Source organism: Dama dama, chromosome 10 (genome assembly GCF_033118175.1).
Source record: "Dama dama isolate Ldn47 chromosome 10, ASM3311817v1, whole genome shotgun sequence".
Classification (NCBI taxonomy): domain Eukaryota; kingdom Metazoa; phylum Chordata; class Mammalia; order Artiodactyla; family Cervidae; genus Dama; species Dama dama.
Window position 1 is genome coordinate 15541352 of NC_083690.1, and position 21616 is coordinate 15562967.

The window sequence follows — 21616 nt, forward strand, 5'->3', positions numbered from 1 at the left end:
AAAGCTAGTGGAGGTAAGGAAATTCCAGCTGAGCTATTTCAAATCCTAAAAGATGATGCTGTGAAAGTGCTGCACTCAATATGCCAGCCAATTTGGGAAACTCAGCAGTGGCCACAGGACTGGTAAAGATCAGTTTTCATTCAAATCCCAAAGAAGGGTAATGCCAAAGAATGTGCAAACTACCCACACAATTGCGCTCATTTCACACGCTAGCAATGTAATGTTCAAAATCCTTCAAGCTAGGCTTCAACAGTATGTGAACCAAAAATTTCCAGATGTACAAGCTGGATTTAGAAAAGGCAGAGGAACCAGAGATCAAATTGCCAACATCCACTGGATCATAAAAAAAAAAGCAAGGGAATTCCCAAAAAACATTTACTTCTGCTTCATTGACTATGCTAAAACGTTTGACTGTGTGGATCACAACAAACTGTGGAAAATTCTGAAAGAGATGGGAATACCAGATCTCCTTACGTGCCTCCTGAGAAACCTGTATGCAGGTCAAGAAGCAACAGTGAGAACCGGACATGGAACAACAGACTGGTTCAAAATTGGGAAAATAGTAAGTCAAAGCTATATATTGTCACCCTGCTTATTTAACTTATATGCAGAGTACATCATGAGAAACTCTGGGCTGGATGAAGCACAAACTGGAATCAAGATTGCTGGGAGAAATATCAATAACCTCAGATATGCAGATGACACCACCCTAGTGGCAGAAAGCAAAGAGGAACTAAAGAGCCTCTTGAGGAAAGTGAAAAAGGAGAGTAAAAAAGTTGGCTTAAAACTCAACTTTCAGAAAACTAAGATCATGGCATCCAGTTCCATTACTTCATAGCAAATAGATGGGAGAAAAATGTAAACAATGACAAACTTTATTTTCTTGGGCTCCACAATCACTGTGGATGGTGACTGCAGCCATGAAATTAAAAGATGCTTGTTCCTTGGAAGAAACCTATGACAAACCTAGACAGTGTATTAAAAAGCAGAGACATCACTTTGCCAACAAAGGTCCATCTAGTCAAAGGTGTGGTTTTTCCAGTAGTCATGTATGGGTGTGAGAGTTGGACCATAAAGAAGGCTGAGTGTCAAAGAATTGATGCTTTTGAACTGTGGTGTTAGAGAAGACTTTTGAGAGTCCCTCGGACAGCAGGGTGATCCAACCAGTGAATCCTAAAGGAAATCAACCCTGAATATTCATTGGAAGGATTGATGCTGAGGCTGAAGATCCAATACTTTGACCAACCTGATGGGAAGAGCCGACTCATTAGAAAAGACCCTGATGCTGGGAAAGATTGAGGGCAAGAGGAGAAAGGGGCAGCAGAGGATGAGATTCTTGGATGACAACACTGACTCAATGGACGTAAGTCTGAGCAAGCTCAGGGAGTTGGTGATGGACAGGGAAGCCTGGCATGCTGCAGTCCATTGGCTCGCAAGGACTCAGACATAACTAGGTGACCGAACAACAACAATTATTACTGAGGTCAACTTGAATCTACTTTCTTATTAAATAGTATGAATCATTCTGAGGTCAACTTGAATCTACTTTCATATTAAATAATATGAATCATTCCAGATTTTGATGCTCTTTGAAAATTTCTTGCAATTCTTGTAACTGACCAGTGTGTGTGTATGGCAGGAACTGAGGGCTTAGTCATCTATGAGAAACTTTCCAGGCCCAAAGTTCTGGGATTGAGGTTGTAAACAGGTGGCCCCACTGGCAAAGCCAGCCCACCCATGAATTTTATTTGGTTGATGCTCTGTGTATGTATGTTCATGTAAATTAGGTGCAAATATTTAAAAATTGAATGTTTCACATAAAAACCTAAATTTCCAGCTTCTGTTGCAATGTAGAAGAGTCTGGCAACACTGGACCTGCTTTCTCTCCTGGAAACAATGGAAAGAAGAGGGATAGCAACTCGCCCCCAGCCCTCAGATGGGTCATTTTCTGCAGTTCACCACACTCCCCACCACCCCCTACTGTCTTACACCCAGGCCTTCTCGCACATTAACAGTACTTGGTTGGCTTTGATTGGCCCTTGGGTTTGCAACCACAGTCCTAGATGTCCCATAGTGGCTCTTCTCAGACAGAGGGCTTCTGCTGGGAGACACACTCTGGCCAAACTGATGTCTCAGTTTTTAAAATAAAACACACTCTATCTGACCCCAGTGCCTCTGCATTTGCTGTAAACTCTTCCCCTCTTTTCTTCATTGTCTCTGCTGAAATAGCACTTCTTCCAAGAAGCTCTTCCCATTCTCCCAGTTAGAATCTCTCTGATTTACACATTCTCCTAGTTCCAAACATGTCTCGTTCTTTGTCATTTTCAGTTTGTAATTACACATTTACTTGAGTGATTTGCTGGGAAAGATTGAAGATAAAAGGAGAAGCAGGTGGCAGAGGTTGAGATAGTTGGATAGCATCACCAACTCAATGAACATGAGCTTGAGCAAACTCTGGGATATAGTGAAGGACAAGGAAACCTGGTGTGCTGCAGTGCTTGGGGCCGCAAAGAGTTGGACACAGTTGACTGATTGAACAACAGTAATTTTTTAAGTTTCTGAAAAGGTAGTTCTTTCACAGAATCAAACAGCAGATTCAAGCAGTACCAAAGGGAAGAATGTAATTATTGTTCTAGTGGCTGTCTTCCCTCTTGAGAAGAGGGGTCATGTTTATTTTGGATTCTTTCCTATATGCCAAGTATCACCAGTGGAACTGGCTCATACAATCTGTTGAATAGTGAGTGAGGACAGGAGTGGGTGTAGGGGGACAAAGGAAGGAGGCTGTATTTGTTTTCCATTGCTGCTTTAACAAATTACACAAACAGTGGCTTAAAACAACACAAATTGATTATCCTGCAGTTCTGGAGGGCAGAAGTCTGACATGGATTGTACTGAGCTAATACCAAGATGTCAGCAGGGTTGTGTTTCTTTCCAGGAACACCAGGGGAGAGTCTGTTTCCTTGCCTTTTCCAGTGTCTAGAAGCTGTTTTCATTTTTGGCTTCCTCCACCTTCAACGCCAGCAATGGTGGGTGAAGTTCTTCTCACATTGCATCTGCCTCTGACTCCCCAGATTCCTCCCTCTTCCACTTGTAAGGACCCTGTGATTACCCTGGACTTGCCTGGATGGTGTAGACTCTCCCCTATTGTAAGGTCAGCTGATTAGCAACCTTAATGCCATAGCAACCTCCATTCTCCTCTGCCTCGTCACCTGACACATTCATGAGTTCTGGTGATTAGGAGGTGGCAATCTTTGAAGAACCACTACAGGTACTTTTAGTGCACACTGTTTTATTGAAGTTCACAGATATCATGTTTTTCACAAATTAAATATTTGTGGCAACCTTGCATCAGCATTTCTCCAACAGTGTTCGTTCACTCCATATCTTTGTGCCACTTTTTGGTAATTCTTATAATATTTCGAACTGCTTCCTTATTTTTCTATTTGTCATGGTGATCTGTGATCAGTGATATTTCATCTCATCTATTGCAAAAAGATTACAACTCCCTGAAGGCTCAGATGATAGCTAAGATTTTTTAGCAATGGGTATTTTTTTAAATTAGAGGACAGTTACTTTACATATTGTGATGGTTTTTGCCATACATCAACATGAATCAGCATTAGGTATACATATGTCCCTTCTCTCTTGAGCCCTTTCTCACCTCCCTGCCCATCCCACCCAGCTAGGTCGTCACAGAGCACTGGCTTGGTGCTCCCTGCATCACACAGCAAACTCCCACTGGCTATCTATTTGACATATGGCGATATATATGTTTCAGTGCTATTCTCTCAAATCATCCCATCCTCTCTTTCCCTCACTGTGTCCAAAATGTCAGTGTCTCCTTTGCTGACCTGCAAGTAGGATCGTCAATACTGTTTTTCTAGATTCCATATATATGCATTAACATATGATACTGGACTTTCCCTTTCTTTCTTTCTGTGACTTACACTACTCCGTATTATGGGCTCTAGGTTCATCACCTCATTAGAACTGACTCAAATGCGTTCCTTTTTATAGCTGAGTAATATGCCAAGCAATGGGTATTTTTAAATTAAGGTGTATACATTGTTGTTCTTAGATATAACACTGTTGCACACTTAGTAGACTATAGTATAGTGTCAACACAACTTTGATATGTACTGAGAAACCAAAAAATTTGCGTGACTTGCTTTACTCTGATATTTGCTTTATTGCAATAGTCTGGACTAAGCCTAGGCTATCTCTGAGGAATACCTGTATTCTGCCCACCCCAGGAGAGATTTTCCTGAATCCTGAAAATTCTCTGAGTGATTCTAAACTGAGTTCATATCTTCTGACTATGTATCCAGGTCTTCAAAGAAATAATGATACCGACCACTAAATACAGCACCATGTGGCTACTTGTGAAATTTTAGGGTAACAGTTTAACACAAGCCAAGCCTTCCTCACTAATGGAGATGCCATCTACTTTCACAAAGCTATTACAGAATTACATGCAATTCTGTCTGTAAATTATTTAGTTCAGAGCCTAGCACACAGTGAATGCTCAATAAATGCTGGTTTTAAAGAGGGGGGCAGCGCAGAACAAGATGGCACCAGGCATCACCTGCGGTTTAGGGGTGCTGGCCTCAGCATCAGAGCATTTGTACAACAAATGTTTCATGACCATCTGCTCTGTGCTGGGGATAGGGTGGTGCGTGGAACATCAAACAAATCAAACAGCCCTGTTCTCATGGACCTTTTTCTTTAATAGGTTGGATCTTACTCAGAAAAACAGAAGAAAAAGCAGCTCCACTTACGTGCAGAGAATGGACTGGTCCTCCCGATCTGAGAATGAAAAGAAAAAAAAGAGCCACGAGTTAGAATCAGCTCTGAGTTGAGTGTCTGGATATGCTGCCGCCCAGGACTCCCATTTAAGCTCCTATACCCTGGCCCCTCTGGGGGTGACAAGGGGCCAGCTGAGCTCATTTTCCAGGGCATAGGGGACAAGACCAAAGACAAGAGGGCAACAAAGCCCTGGAGGCAGCCCCAGAAAGATGTTGGAATCTGACCCATTCAGGAGACAGTGAGCATCCCAGCCCCACCCACTCGGAGTGGAGGGGGGTTCCCAGGAGACCCACTCTGTACAGATGAGGTCACAGACAGAACACTGACTTTGGATCCAGACAGACTGGGTTTCCTCTTGGCCACTTCCCAGCTCTGCGGCCTTGGGCGAATATTCTTAACCTCTCCAAGCCTCAGTTTCTTTATCTGGCAGTGGACATTTTTGGCTTGAAAATCCAGTATGCTTTCCCTCTTCTTCTGGCAAGAGTATCCTATGTTTCTTAAGGAGACATGTCCAGGGGACTTCCCTGGTGGTCCAGTGGTTAAGACTCTGAGCTTTCAATGCAAGGGGTGTAGGTTTGATCCCTGATCAGGGGAACTATGATCCCACATGCCGACAGAACAACAACAAAGGAGACACGTCCCCTGCACCACTCCACTCCCATTATCATGTACTGTCTTGGTGGAACTGACCCACAAGCTCTCCCAGCCAAGAGGCAACAACGTTTCCCAGGCTGTGGCAATCAGATTCTCTGAGCTAAAACTCCAACCTGGGTCAAGGATGGAGAAGCACAGCGGGTGGGCAGAGCCCTGAGGGGGCCTCACTTCCTGCCCCCCAGAGCCCAAGCAGCCTCTAGTTTGTGACATTTTCTGAGGCTGGCTCCCCACTCTTCCCACCTCATTTGTGAGCTCCCCAACACTCCTCCAGAAATTCCTTTCCAAGATAAGGTCTCTGTCGCTTACCACCAGAGAACCCTGGTGGACGCAGAGGGCATCGTGAAACTGCACGTGATTAAGCAGACGTGACGGATCACCTTTCACTCTTAAAGTGACCTCAGGAGGTGGAGCCGAGATCCCCTATGAGGGTCATGGGTAAGGGGACAGGCTTCAACTGTTGGTCAGTTAACCATAACCGAGAAAGCACATCCGCTGCTAGGCAATGGTGATGCAGCTTTTCTTAAATTCATTCCTGGCTCCAACCCCACCTTCACATTGCTCAGCCTCTCCTGATCAAAGATCTCCCTGGATCTAGGGACGTCTTCCTCCAGAGCCTTTCTCAGAGTGATCTTTCTGACACGCTGAGCTACCCAATCGCTCTGCTCCTCAACACTCGTCCACTTTGAAAGTCTCTGGAAATGTTAAACCTAAATTTACCATATGACCCAGCTATTCCACTCCTGGAAATCTACCCAAGAGAATAGAAACATGTGTCCCTATAAGACTAACACAGGAAGGCTCACAGCAGAGTTATCATACCAACTAAAAAGTGGAAACAGCCCACATGTCTATCTGCTGGTGGACGGATAAATAAGATGTGGTCTATCCACCCAATGAAATATTATTCAGTCATAAAAACAATGAAGTCCTGATACAGATTACACTGTGGATGACTGTCAAAAACATGGTGTTAAGTAAGTCTGACACAGAAGGTTGCATACATATCGTATTATTCCACTTACATGAAATGTGCAGGAGAGGTAAATGCATAAAGATAGGAAGCAGATTAGTGGTTGCCGAGGGCTGGAGTGGGGTGACTGCAAACAGATATGAGAGATCATTTGGGGGCTTGGAGACTGGATTGTGGTGATGCTTACATAACTCAATTTACTAAAACTCACTGCATTTTACACTTACAGTGGGTGAATTTGGGGTATGCAAGTTTTATCTTAAGTTGTTTTTAAACATGTCCATGTCCCCCAGGGCCCTTACATGAGGCCCAGACTCCTGAACATGACATCAAGACCTCCCACGACTGGCCCTGCCCACCTCCCCAGCTTCGGCATCTCTATGTCCCTCACTCTGTTTCCAGTAACCCCACCCAGGTCAACCCCCAATCACACTCCGTGCCTTTGCTCAGGCCATGTCTGCTGCCTAGCAGGTCTTTCTCTTCTTTCCTAGCTACTTCCCTCAGTCTCAAAGATGATACCTCTTCCAAGAAGTCTTCCCCATAGCGATGAAGCCAGGAGGCAGCTTGGCTATAAGTCTCTGACAACACTCCTAAGCTATCACAGTAGTCAGCCTTGCTAGAGAGAAGAAGCCCCAGGAAGAGCCCCTCAGTTCAGTTCAGTTCAGTTCAGTCACTCAGTCGTGTCCGATTCTGCAACACCATGAATCGCAGCATGCCAGGCCTCCCTGTCCATCACCAACTCCCAGAGTTTACTCAAACTCATGTCCATTGAGTCAGTGATGCCATCCAACCATCTCATCCTCTGTCGCCCCCTTCTCCTCCTGCCCCCAATCCCTCCTAGCATCAGGGTCTTTTCCAATGAGTCTACTCTTCGCATGAGGTGGCCAAAGTATTGGAGTTTCAGCTTCAACATCAGTCCTTCCAATGAACACCCAGGATTGATCTCCTTTAGGATGGACTGGTTAGATCTCCTTGCAGTCCAAGGGACTCTCAAGAGTCTTCTCCAAAACCACAGTTTAAAAGCACCAATTTTTCAGTGCTCAGCTTTCTTCATGACCACTGGAAAAATCATAGCCTTGACTAGACAAACCTTTGTTGGCAAAGTAATGTCTCTGCTTTTTAATATGCTATCTAGGTTGGTCATAACTTTCCTTCCAAGGAGTAAGCATCTTTTAATTTCATGGCTGCAATCACCATCTGCAGTGATTTTGGAGCCCCAAAAAATAAAGTCTGACACTGCTTCCACTGTTTCCCCATCTATTTGCCATGAAGTGATGGGACCAGATGCCATGATCTTAGTTTTCTGAATGTTGAGCTTTAAGCCAACTTTTTCACTCTCCTCTTTCACTTTCATCAAGAGGCTTTTTAGTTCCTCTTCATTTTCTGCCATAAGGGTGGTGTCATCTGCATATCTGAGGTTATTGATATTTCTCCCAGTAAGCTTATTCCAGCTTGTGCCTCTTCCAGCCCAGAGTTTCTCATGATGTACTCTGCATAGAAGTTAAATAAGCAGGGTGACAATATACAGCCTTGACGAACTCCTTTTCCTATTTGAAACCAGTCTGTTGGTCCATGGTCTCCATCAAATAATCTGACTGCTGCCTCCAAGCCCCCCTTGAGAGGAATCCTAGAGCTGTCACTGGTTCCTACCCATCACCAAGACACGCCTCCACTTCCACAGCCCCTATGTTGCCTGAGTGCCCTGTCCCAGGTTGGCACTTTTGTTGCTTGTGTCTCTGCCCCCACAGAATTATGAATTCCTCATAAGCAGAAACATCCAGATCTGGACCTCACTTCCCTCAGTTTCCAGGAAACTGCCCAACCCCTAAGCCCCTGACACAAGGAAGGTATAGTCTGGCGAGCACTGAAAAAAGCCAACCCCAAACCTGAAGACTTGAGCTTCTTGATGGGAAAGCTCAACACACATGCAAGAAATTGAGACCAGTGACTTCCCTGGCGGTCCAGTGGTTAAGAACCTGCCTCCCAATGCAGGTGACTTGGGTTTGATCCCTGGTTGGGGAACTAAGATCCCCCATGTCACGGGGCAACTCAGCCTGCATGCTGTGGCTAGAGAGGCCAAGTGCTGCAACGAAAGAGCCTTCATGGGCCACAGTTGCCTGTAGGGGCTATCTTTAGAGGGTCTGGGGTGGTTCCACTCAGGTGAGTTTGGCCTCTGAGCTGAGGGCCAACGGGAGGTCCTTGCAGGGAGAAAGGCCACAGGAAAGAGGCAGCTCACCCTTTGGCATGAGAACTTTCCATCACCACAAAGTCCCATTTCTGGTCCAGCTGCACTGATTCCCATCAGGCCAACATGCTCTGCCTCCTGCCTCTGCCTCTGCCTCTGACCTTGGGCTGATCCACAAATTTCAAGAAACAGCCATATCAGAAACCCGCACATGTGTGCCCAAGGACAAATGCTTAAATTGGTCACTGCGGCAATATCAGTCAAAGCAAAAGGCCAGAAAGGAGTGATTTTGAGGTGGACAGATGATGGACTGTCTCCACCCATCTGCTTTCGGGACAGAGGTGGCCTTTCCAGCAGCCTTGGGAAACCTGAGCCCAGAAGACAAGAGATTGATAGGGTCCATGCCTGTCTGGAGGTTTTTCCTCCAGGTCCCCAGGAGAGGAAGTGGCTCCAAGGGGAAGGCTTGGCAGCTGCCAGGGCAGCTCCACGCTGGGTGCTGCCAGGGGACCTCCAGCCTGAGACATTCCCATCGGAAACACACTGCTCCAAGCGTGGGAAGCTAACTGTGTCATGGTTAGTTAGGGGCAGGAGGGCTCGGTGTGCGTATTGCTTGCTGACCTGAGACCAACTTCCCCGGGCTTTCTAGCTGATTCCTTCCCTGAGCCTGAGCTCATGTCTGACATGAGAGAGCAGAGTTCTAAGAATGTGCAAAGGAGTCCTCCAACCCAAGCTTTGCACACGCTGTTTCTTCTTCCCAGAGCACCATCTGTATTGCTTTTGTACCTGCCTTATCCATTCTCTTTTTTTTTTTTACCCCAATGAGGTGAAAATCACATAAACATAAATTAAACCATGTAGAAGCGAACAACACAAGGTAGTTGTAGGTAGTACCTTCACAAAGTCGTGCAACTCACACCTCTGTCTAGTTCCCAAACATTCTCACCAACCCCCAATAAAACCCCACACCCATTAAGGAGTCACTCTCCATCCCCTGCCCCCATTAACCCCTGGCAACCACTGATCTGCTCTCTGTTTCTATGGATTTACCTATTCTGGACATTTAACACAAACACAAGTGGTCTTTTGTGTCTGGCTTCTTTCACTTAGCATGATGTTTCTGAGGTTCACCCCTATTGTAACATGTATCCGAACTTCATTCCTTTTTATGGCTGAGTAGTCCTCCATTGTGGGCAGATCTCATTTTGTGGTTCCACTCATCCATTGATGGGCGTTTGGGTTGTTTCTAGCTTTTAGCTATTGTGAACAGTGCTGCTATGAATATTCAAGTACAAGGTTTTGTTTGAGCACCTGTTTTCAATTCTTTGGGGTATATATTCTAGTTGATTCTTGAAATGTCACCCTGAGGGTCACCTCCTCTATAATATTTTCTCTGACCCCATACCTCCCTAGAGCTAAGCTGGGGGCCTTTCTATTGTATGTCCCCGCCAGGTCTGCCATGGACAGTGGTGCAAGTCAGACAGTGCATAACTCTAAGGGGGATCTATTTACACTGGTCACTGTAGATCTGTATATTTATTACAACCATCTTTCAGCAGATGGAAGAAAAGTGCCTTAGGAAAGGGGTAAAAGTAAAAGTGTTAGTCACTCAGTCATGTCCAACTCTTTGCGACCCCATGGACTGTAGCCCACCAGGCTCCTCTGTCCATGCAAGAATTCTCCAGGCAAGAACACTGGAGTGGGTTGCCATTCCCTTCTCCAGGGGATCTTGCTGAGCCAGGGATCAAACCCGGGTCTCCCGCATTGCAGGTGGTTCCTTTACCATCTGAGCCACCAGGGGGTACCTTTGTCTAAATCTATAAAGGTACCACCCAGTCCAATGGTGACCCTAGCTCCATTAGTCCAAAGATTCCCTGCCTTGCAGTGCTTAACCTCATCATGATCATTCTTTCGCCTCAATACCTTTTAGAAGAAAGGGATTACTTGGAATGGTAATGGACCGTTTTCCTATGATACGACAGGCAGAATTTTTCTTTTTCATCTTAGTGAAAATTATGCTACTCTATATTATTTATAATAGCCAAAGAATACAAACGATACAAATGTCCATCAGTTGGTAAATGGATAAACAAAATGTGGTCTATTTGTACAATGGAATATTATTCAGCCATAAAAAGGAATGGAGCACTGATACAGGCTAAAACATGGATGAACCTTGAAGATACTACGCTATGTGAAAGAAGCCAGACTCAAAGGATTGCATATTGTATCATTCATTCCATTTATTCTAAATGTGCAGAAGAGGCAAATCTATAGGGACAGAAAGTAGACTAGTGATAGTGTTGAACCAGGAGTGGAGAAGGGAATGACTACAAGAGGGCACAAGATATCCTTTCCGGATGATAGAAAGACACACTTAGATTGTGGTGATGGCTGTGTAACCTTGTAAATTCACCAATAACCAGTGAATTGTGTTCTTAAAATGGATTGATTTATGGCATATAAATTACACCAGAATAAAACTTTTTTAAAAACACAATGTTACTTTTACACCATCTCTGAATCAAGAGATCTGATTGCTCAGTTATCACACAGAACGTATTCATTTTTCAACAGTTACGAAACTTTTTTCCCCTTAAATAAATCACTAATTCTTTTTATTTAGATTACAAAATTAGTACACAACCACTGAAGAAAGCTTGGCAAATACAAAATCCCCCTAACCTGTGATGGTTACCATTTAGATATATCTTCTTTTCATTATTTTTTATAGGAGTTTAGAGTGACTTACACAATTGACACCATACTATGGCATGGTTTTTTAGTTCTTGTCATTTAACAGTGCTTCCTTCTCGGGCTTCCCTGGTGGCTCAGGTGGTAAAGAATCTGCCTGCAATGCAGGAGACCCAGATTCAACCCATGGGTCGGGAAGATCTGCTAGAGAAGGGAATGGCCACTCACTCCAGTATTCTTGCCTGGGAAATCATATGGACAGAGGAACCTGTGGGCTACAGTCCATAGGGTCACAAAGGGTCAGAAACGACTGAGTGATTAGCTTTATATGCATTGACCATGTTGTACAGTCTTTGTTATTGACATTAAATGGGCTTATAATAGTCCACAGAGAGGTTCCCGCTCTTTCTCCAACCTCATCTGGTTACTCCTCTCCCCCTCTTACATCCCAGCCATACTGACCTTCTTGGCGCTTTTGTAATACATCATACTCATTCTGCCTCAGGGCCTTTGCACTGTCTCCTCCTTTTGCCTCTAAAGCTCTTCCCCATTTCTTGATGTGACCAGATCCTTCTCATCTTTTATTTGTTGTTGTTTAGTCACTCAGACATGTCTGACTCTTTGCGATCCCATGGACTGTAGCCCACCAGACTCCTCTGTCCATGGAATTCTCCAGGCAAGAAAACTGGAGTGGGTTGCCAATTCCTTCTCCAGGGGCTCTTCCCGACCCATAAATCAAACCTGGGTCTCCTGTATTGGCAGGTAGATTCTCTACTACTGAGCCACTGGGGAAGCCCTTCACTTTCCACATCCCAGTCCAAATATCATATCCTCAGATGGAGCCACTTCTGACTACCGCACACCCATAGCCACTCCCTTCAATTTCTCTTGATCCCATCTTCCTGTTTTATCTTCTCCTTAGGGGGAAAATAACTTCATTATTTTGCCACCTGAAATTATTTCTTTGCTTACTCGACAAAACTGCTTTTAAAGCTTCTCCTATTAACCCCTGAGCTCCTGAGGATCAAAGGCTGCGCCTGATCCCAGATGGCAGGGACAATGTGTGACACATAGTAGGTACTCAGGAAATGCTTAATGATTTGAATCAATCTCAAACTATCTTTTTCTCTCTCTCTCTCTCAGAAAGGCAATTCCGACTGAAGCCACGGTGAACGCTTCTTCCTGTATTCACATATTCACTCAGCGAACAAGTCCAGAGCGCCTACTCTGTGCCAGGCACTGGAAACAGAGAGTCTACTAAACCGACCTAGCCTTTGCTTTTGAAAGGCTTATGGTCTGGTGTGAGGGTTAGACAGGCAAAGAAGTGACTGAAAGATGTGGGCAAATGCCACAATGCATACGTGCCCGAAGTGCTACTGAAGGTATAGCTGCTTTACCTTATTAAAATTTTTTTAAAAATATTTATTTATTTGGCTGCACCAGGTCTTAGTTGCGGCATGCAGGCTCTTACTTGTGGAATGTGCTATCTAGTATTCCTGAGGGAGCCAGTTTCCCTGACCAGGGATCGAACCTGGGCCCCCTGCATTGGGAGCTTCTATTAGCCACTGGACCAGCGGGGCGTCCCAGTGTAGCTGTTTTAACATACTCTGAGAGGCAGGAGATCCCAGCAGCTGTGGTGGCCACTGAGCGGCCTGGAGAAGGATGTGGAGGAATCCCCAGGGGAGAAGCCACCAAGAAGGCGGAGCGTCCCATCAGGAGGGCCTGGACCGCGGCACCTCAGGGCCGGGAAAGGGCACCGCAGCGGAGAGATGGCCGGCGGACCCGTATCCCAGCATCCCGCGCGCGGGTTAAGCCCCGCCCCCCGCCCCGAGCCTGGGGACCACCTGGTCTCACACCCCTGCTGCGGACACCCCGGCGTCCCCTCCGTCCCCTGGGCCTCGGGGTCTGGCCTTGGATGAGCAGGTGTGCGGGGCAGTTCTCCGAGGAGCGAGAGGGCTCCCCGCCGCCTCCCCCGCATCAGGCCTGAGACTCCCAGGAGACGCCCAGCTCCCCACAGACCAGCTATTTCGGCCTGATCCCAACACCAGCTCTTGGTTTCTGGCTGGGGAAGCCAGAGGCCCGCGGGCTGACCATAAAAGGAGAAAACCCAGCTGGGTCTGAGCGAGGCCTGGGCTGGCTGCTTCCCTCCCGCCTTCCTGTGCCAGGGTGCGTGGGATCTGGTTAGGGGGCGGGGTGGGGGGGGCGGTGGCCAAGCCCTGTCTCCGGAGGGGTCACCGCTCCCCCTGACCTCCAGGCCCCTGGGGGTGAGGCCTGGCCTCCACCGAGTGCAGAAAGGTGGCTCCCCTACGAATGCCTGCCACCCTCCAAGGTAGACGCAGAAAGTTCCAGACCCCCTGCCCCCCGTGGAGCTGACAGCTCATGCCCTGCCGCTGCCCTGCTGGGCACCACGCTCCCCAGGCACCGTCGGAATCAGCACACACAGCCACCGGGCCAGGAGCCATCCTTGTTGGGACAAGTGAGGAAACCAAGGCACAGAGAAGTGGGCGCATCTGCCGAGCCAGGATTCCAGCCCAGCTCAAAAGCAATGCCCTGTGCACACGCTGCTATATTTAAAATGGGTAACCGACAAGGACCTTCTGTATAGCAGCATGGAACTCTACCTGGTGTTATGTATCAGCCTGGATGGGAGCCAAGGGTTTGGGGGAGAATGTATACATGTATATGTATGGCTGGGAACCTTAGCTGTTCACCTCATGCTATCACAACATTGTTAATGGGCTATACCCTAATACAAAATAAAAAGTCTAAAAAATAAATAGCACCCCAGAGAAAAAAAAGTGATGCCCTAAACTTCTGCACTGTGGATGCAGTTCTTCTCTCCACCCTCCTGTCCCAACAGCATGGGGAGGAAAATTCTGGGTAAGCTGGGGTACTCTGAGAGCTTGTGCTGGACCCCAACAGGACTCTTCCAGACCCACATGAGGCAGATCTGGCCAGCGCGGGGGGCGTGGGTTCACAAAGACCAGTATTCTCCCGGTGGTCTCCTGGGCCTTGGCTCCAGCCTCCAGTCTCTGCATCCTTCTCTCCACTCCAGCCCCACAGTCTCGTGGATCTTATCAACTCCTTTAAGCCCACATGTTACCTTTCAAGGAGGCCTCTCTGTCCTCCCAGCTTAAGGAGATTCCAGGGTCTCCTGCCCTCCCCCCATAGCACATGTATTTGTGGTTTGATTTGATTAATATCTGCACCCCTCAACAGACTGTGCTCCCCACAACAGTTCCCTCACAGTGGGGCCTTAATCTACACTTTTGGACAAAAAAGGGAATGGAGAGCCAGATTCTGAGGCTGGGAGGACACAGTGGGAAGGCCAGAGCACTGAGTCCAAGAGGAACAAGTCACCACTAAGTGTCAGTCAGAGCTTCCCAAGTCCACTCCCCTCAGCATATCTGCTTTCCAACTCAATATTTACTGGTTATTAAAAAGTTCTCCTTAGCTCTCTCCCAGCTGTGTGAGGCACCATGGGCCATCCATAAAACATGTATCAGAATCAGATGATCCTTCTTCTTCATTTCCTGCCAAAGAACGTGATCTTCTTGTGATAACTCAGAGGGCCGGCCAGACGGGGCCAGACAGATGGAGCTGCCAGCACCCCTCGCCCCGCCAGGCCAGATGCTGAGCCGAGAGCAGAGGCAAAGTCTCTAAGAGGCAGAGAGGCAACTGGTCCCCTCCCTGGTGGGGGGGCGGGGGGTGTTGCAGGAACAGTCTCTGCAGCAAAATGTCTGGGAAATTACTTCTGGGCTCCACTTTTTGGGCAACTCAGAGCATCATCTTCCTTACCAAGAAGACAGGGATTAAAACCCCACACTTTGCAAGGATGTGAAAAAGATGCAGGGAGATTGGATACACAAAGAGCTTAAAAAGGGCCCAAGACCCATTCCAAAGCTCAATAACAAGAAATCATTGTCAGCTTTATTATTATCACTGTTCCATCATCTCCATCCTCCACAACAGTGAGCTTATGAAGTGGTTATAGATGGCAGCGGGTCTGATGCAGGAGGACAGGCTCTCAGGCCAAGTTCAACCCTTTCTGATTATAAGGCCTAAGCCAGTCCCTTAGCTGGCAGCTCCATCTGTCTGGCCCTGTCTGGTTGGCCCTCTGAGTTATCACGAGCAGCCTCAGTTTCCTCATCTGTTAAATGGGGCTGACAGCACTACACTATCTAAGATACCATACCGCCTCAGAGGGAAGATAAAACGTTTCCAGTGAGGGAATTCCCTGGAGGTCCAGTGGCTAAGCTTCCACCCTTCCAATGCAGGACCCAGGTTCGATTCCTGGCTGGGGAACTAAGATCCCACATGTCACAGGGCATGGCCAAAAAATTAAAAAAATAATAAAACTATTGGATTTAAAAAAAATCTTTTTTTAAATAAAAAATGCTTCCAGCGTGGCCAAAGGTGACGTCACCAGGTTTGACACTCAGCTCTGGAGCCCAGCGCCTCGGTGTTCTGAGCCTCACTGTCGTCAGCCTGTCACACAGAGAGCCTGTCCTGCAGAGGACTGGCGAGGGGTGAGGGCCGCAGGATCTATGGGGCAGCAAGCTGAGCGCACACAGATGCCCTTCCTGTCTCTGCTGAGATACAGAACCTCTGGTTGAGCACGGGCCAGCCCCCCAAGGCCTGCTGACCCGGACAGAAGGTTCAGACTAAGTGTGGGAACTTGCAAAGCAGAGAACCGAGTTTGGATCGTTCTGCCCACCTCCCCACCCCTACAGACTTCTCTGCAGCTTAAAGAGGGTTCAGCCAAGAGGCTGAGCTGATAAAGGTCTGGCTATTTTTTTTTTTAATCCCCTTAGCATGGCCAGTTAGTCTAATTAGGTGCGGACACAACACTTCCAGTGACAGGTCCTGATGGCTGCTCTCAAACTCAGAGTGAAATCTCACCTGCCTTTCACACCCTCCCCCACCCCAGGGACCCACGAGAAGAGGCTGGAGATCCAAACTGGCTTTTGTCAGGAAAGCTTTGCTGACGCTTTCCCCACACTCATCATGCTATAATTTGCTGAAGTCACTCACGCCAGCTTCTCGAGTGCTGAGCCCTCAATGCTAACCCCCTGAGATGGCAGGAGACAGCCCTACAGGAGCAAACCGCCTTCTGCAGGGCAGGAGGGGCTATGGAACAGCTCAGCATCACCTTGGTCCAGCAAGCCTGGGGCTTCAGAGTCTGATAAACCAAGTTCAAATCTGCTCTGACACGCCTGCGTCAAGTTCTTCACCTCCCTGAGCCTCAGTCTCCCCAGCAATAAAATGGGGCTAATAACTGCCTCTAGTACTGGATTATCTAACCAGTCATGTGATTCCACAGTAGTCATGTATGGATGTAAGAGTTGGGCCATAAAGAAGGCTGAATACTGAAGAATTGATAACTTTTGTGCAGTGAATGTTGGAGAAGACTCTTGAGAGTCCCTTGGACTGCAAGGAGATCAAACCAGTCAGTCCTAAAGGAAAGCAATCCTGAATATTCATTAGAAGGACTGATGCTGAAGCTGAAGCTCCTATACTTTGGCCACCTGATGCAAAGATCTGACTCACTGGAAAAGACCCTGATGCTGGGAAAGATTGAAGGCAGGAGGAGAAGAGGACAACAGAGGAAGAAAGAGATGGTTGGATGGCATCACCAACTCCATGGACATGAGTTTGAAGAAGCTCCAGGAGATGGTGAAGGACAGAGAAGCCTGGTGTGTTGTAGTCCATGGGGTCGCAAAGAGGCGGACATGACTGAGGCAACTGAACAACAACTAGTCATGGAAATATAGGTCCATGAGTGAAGAAAGGGAGGGAGGGGAAAATAAATAAATTTTTAAAGAAGTCAATATTTGCTACTTCTTAAAAACTATCATGGTCAGTGTTCTGGGAAAATTTAAAATATTGTTGGCTTTCTTTACTTTATAGTTTAGTGTTGTTTTTATTCTGGATTACATACACAGGCACCATAATAATTTCAAGGATTCATTTTAAAGGTCCTAATCTGATCCCAGGTGGCACAGTGGTAAACAATCTGCCTACCAAGGCAGGAGACACAGCTTCAGTCCCCGGGTTGGGAAGATCCCCTGGAGGAGGAAATGGCAACCCACTCCAGTATTCTTGCCTGGATAATCCCATGGACAGTGGAGCCTGCAGGGCTACAGTCCACAGGGTTGCAAAGAGTCAGACACGACTTAGTGACTGAGCGCCAGCACATGGATCTGATCCCGTCTGCCCAGAGGATGAATGGAGAATATTCCTGGAAAGCCCTGTGCACACAGGAAGCACACAACAGAAATCCACTACTGGGGCTTTCCTGGTGGTCCAGTGGCTGAGACTCTGAGCTCCCAATGCAGGGGGGCCAGGTTCAATCCCAGGTCAGGGGAACTAGATCCCACATGCCTCAACTGAGACTTTGCATGCTGCAACTAAAGATCCTGAGTGCCACAACTGAGATCCAGCACAGACGGGTAAATAAATATTTTTTAAAAATCCATTATCACATCTTTGGAAACGAGAGTGTGAAAGAATTTCCATCAAAAGGTAGTGGGTTGAACACAGGCAGTTAGCGCTTCTCTTTCCCCAAACCTCATTAAATGACAGTAAAGGGGTTTTGAAAGTGAGTGAAAGTCACTCAGTCATGTCTGACTCTTCACGACCCCATGGACTATACAGTCCATGGAATCCTCCAGGCCAGAATACTGGAGTGGGTAGCCTTTCCCCTACTTCAGGAGATATTCCCAACCCAGGGATCAAACCCAGGTCTCCCACATTGCAGGAGGATTCTTTACCACGGAGCCATAAGGGAAGACAAAGAATACTGGAGTGGGTAGCCTATCCCTTCTCCAGGGGATCTTCCTGACCCAGGAATCAACCCAGGGTCTCCTGCATTGCAGGAGGATTCTTTACCAACTGAGCTATGAGGGAAGCTTTATTTTTTGGGCTTCAAAATCACTGCAGATGGTGACTGCAGTCATGAAATTAAAAGATGCTTGCTCCTTGGAAGAAAAGTTATGACTAACCTAGACAGCATATTAAAAAGCAGAAACATTGCTTTGCCGACAAAGGTCTGTCTAGTCAAAGCTATGGTTTTTCCAGTAGTCATGTATAGATGTGAGAGTTGGACTATAAAGAAAGCTGAGTGCCGAAGAATTGATACTTTTGAACTGTGGTGTTGGAGAAGACTCCTGAGAGTCCCTTGGACTGCAAGGAGATCAATCCAGTTTATCCTAAAGGAAATCAGTCCTAAATATTCATTGATGCTGAAGCTGAAACTCCAATACTTTGGCCACCTGGTGCGAAGAACTGACTCATTGGAAAAGACCCTGATGCTGGGAAAGATTGAAGGTGGGAGGAGAAGGGGACGACAGAGGGTGAGTTGGTTGGATGGCATCACCAACTCAATGGACATGAGTTTGAGCAAGCTCCAGGAGTTGGTGAAGGACAGGGAAGCCTGGCGTGCTACAGTCCATGGGGTCGGACATGGCTGAGCAACTGAACTGAACTGAACTGAAAGGGATTTTTCTCAGGCTTCCCAGGTGGCGCTAGTGGTAAAGAATCTGCCTGCCAATGCAGGAGACGTAAGAGACATGGGTTTGATCCCTGGGTCGCTAAGATCCCCCAGAGGAGGGCATGGCAACTCCCTCCAGTATTCTTGCCTGGAGAATCCTACGGACAGAGGAGCCTGGTGGGCTACAGCTCATGGGGCCGCAAAGAGTTGAACATGACTGAACACACAAAGGGGTTTTTCAAAAACACATGAAACCGTCCAAATAAATGGGAGAGGAGAGAACACCACAACCTGGGAATGAACAACACAACAGCAAATGGGATGAGTGATGACAGTCCAGGAGAGACATCTAAGCTGGTGGTGGGGAAGTGGAGAAGCAGAGTCCCCTGCCTCCAGCCCAAACTTCAGTAATGGGCAACCTGGGGCCTCGGGAAGAGGGTGGAGGACAATGAAACATAAGGACTGGTTGAATGTCCATCTGAGAAGCTGCTAGACACTCCAGATACCATCTATACTCCCTGCAGCCAAGTGACTGCCCTCCCCACAGCCCACCAAAGGGGGCAGATCATTTCTCTGGAGAGGGAGAAATAGAAGGTCTCTGTCTTGGGGACACCAGGAATGGCAAGAAGACAACATGCCAGTTTCATCCCCTAGTTTGAAACCCTCATCCTCTTCTCAACTCGATCCTTAAAATGATGGTTGTTGTTGTTTAGTCACTAAGTTGTGTCTGACCCTTTTGTGATGCAGTGGATTGTAGCCCACCAGACTCCTCTGTCTATGGGATTTTCCAGGCAAGAATACTGGAGTGAGGTGCCATTTCCTCCTCTAGGGGATCTTCCTGACCCAGGGATCAAACCCATGTCACCTGCATCTCCTGCATTGGCAGGCAAGTTTTTACCACTGAGCCACCTGGGAAGCCCCAAAATGATAGTAGATAGATCTTTACCCTTCAAGCAGAAGACTGTACAAGACTTCTCTGAAGAATTTCACTAGCCCAAGAAAAAAGACTGAAAGATACACTAGGAGTCACCCGATGGAGCAGCCCAGCCTCACCAGCAAGCCCCTCCTGCAAACACGAAGCTGCCATCAATTTTTTGGTGCCCATGCATTAGAGCATCCCAGATGAATGGACAGTCAATGAATCAGCAGGCATTGGAAGAAAGTCACTAACAAGACAAACATAAATTAAAACAAATAAGTAAGCAAACATGCCTCTTGGAGGTAACAGGGGCCTACATGTGGAGAAGTACCCTCTAAGAAAAGGAATGTGCATGGAAAAAGAATCTGATAAGAAAGAAACATTCAGGAAACAAAACAAAGTTCTTGGAAACTTTTTTTTGGAGTGATAGTAGTAATTGAAAACTCAGTGGAGAGTTTATAAGATAAAGTTGAAGTAACTGCCTAAAAAATAAAAAGAAAAAGAGAAAGAGATGAAAATTATAAAAAAAAAATCTGAGAATTCCAGTATAGAAATAAGAAAACATCTAGAAAAAAACAGAACAGAGAATACAAAGAAAAAGAAATCATTAAGGACATAATTCAAAAAAATTTCCCAGAATGTAAGGACAGGAATTTATAGACTATGAGGATCCACTCAAGTCTCTAGCACAATGAGTAAAAACAGACCCACACCATATCCAATCATGAACAGGGAGATAAAGATTTAAAAAAAAAAAAAAAAAACACTTCCAGAGAAGGAGTAAGGAGAAAAAAAAAAAAAAAAAAGGTCACATACAAAGGATCAAGAATAAGAATGAATTTCATCTTCCCCAAAATGAAACTGAATCTCAAAGTTAATGAAGCAATGTCTTAAAAATTTGGAAAGAAAATTATTGCTTGCTTAAAACTGTAAACCCAGTTAAACTATCCATTAGGCTTCCCTTTTGGCTCAGATGGTAAAGAATCCATCTGTGATATAGGGGACCTGGATTTGATTCCTGGGTTGGGAAGATCTCTTGGAGAAGGAAATGGCAATCTCCTCCAATATTCTTGTCTGGAGAATTTTCCATGGACAGAGGAGCCTGAGGTTGCAAAGAGCTGGACAGGACTGAGTAACTAACACTTGCACTTCACTTTCACAGGCTTTCCCTTAAATATTAGAGAAGCATCAAGACGTTCAGATATGCAGTATCTTAAGTTGTCTCACATATGTCCTTTCTTGAGAAGCTACTAGAGAAAGTGCTCCATAAGTAAATTAAGGAAGAAGAAGACATGGAAACTAGGCTGCTTTTCTGGGCACCTGATGTCTTCTGCTAGCGGTCAGAAGTTGTTTTGTGAAGTTTGCTCAGTGTTCAAATGTTCTTTCGATGAATTTGTAGGGGAGAAAGTGGTCTCCCCGTCTTATTCCTCCTCCATCTTAGCTCCTCCCCCGACATGGAAACTAGGAAACAGTCCACCATGAGAGCATTCAAAGGAATTCCAAGAATGATAAAGATGATCCCAAACGTCAGCTACTGGTCACAAGAGGGTATCCAGGGCAGGTCAAGGCTCCAGTAGCAATCACTTCCAGAAAGAAGCTATAAATAGGATCTTGAATACATATCTTTATTATAAGACATAAGAAGATTAACACATTTAGAAGGAGAATTTGGGGTAGAATTAGTGATTAAGTACATAGATACCCAAGTTGGAAAAAAATAAAGGCAATTACTAACTCCAGGGGAAAAAATAAATTGTAGAGGAAAAGTCATCATAAGACAGTGCAGAGCTCAGCTGTGAATGGCATCTACACAGTCATGATAATGTAAACTCTGAATAGAGCTTTCATCAAAGTTAATATGCAACTACATTGGGAGCTTATGTGGTGGGGCATGGTTGC

At 46.3% G+C, this 21616-nt stretch overlaps 1 protein-coding gene across 3 annotated transcripts in view; it reads right to left on the reverse strand.

The window, feature by feature from the left end:
* Positions 1-21616, reverse strand: part of MYH11 (myosin heavy chain 11) — a 126125-nt gene that overhangs the window by 72674 nt on the left and 31835 nt on the right. For all 3 annotated transcript variants that reach the window (XM_061152896.1, XM_061152895.1, XM_061152897.1), the window contains exon 4: positions 4779-4806. In XM_061152896.1, the coding sequence (XP_061008879.1) occupies positions 4779-4806 (28 nt within the window). The remainder of the gene's footprint in view (positions 1-4778; positions 4807-21616) is intronic.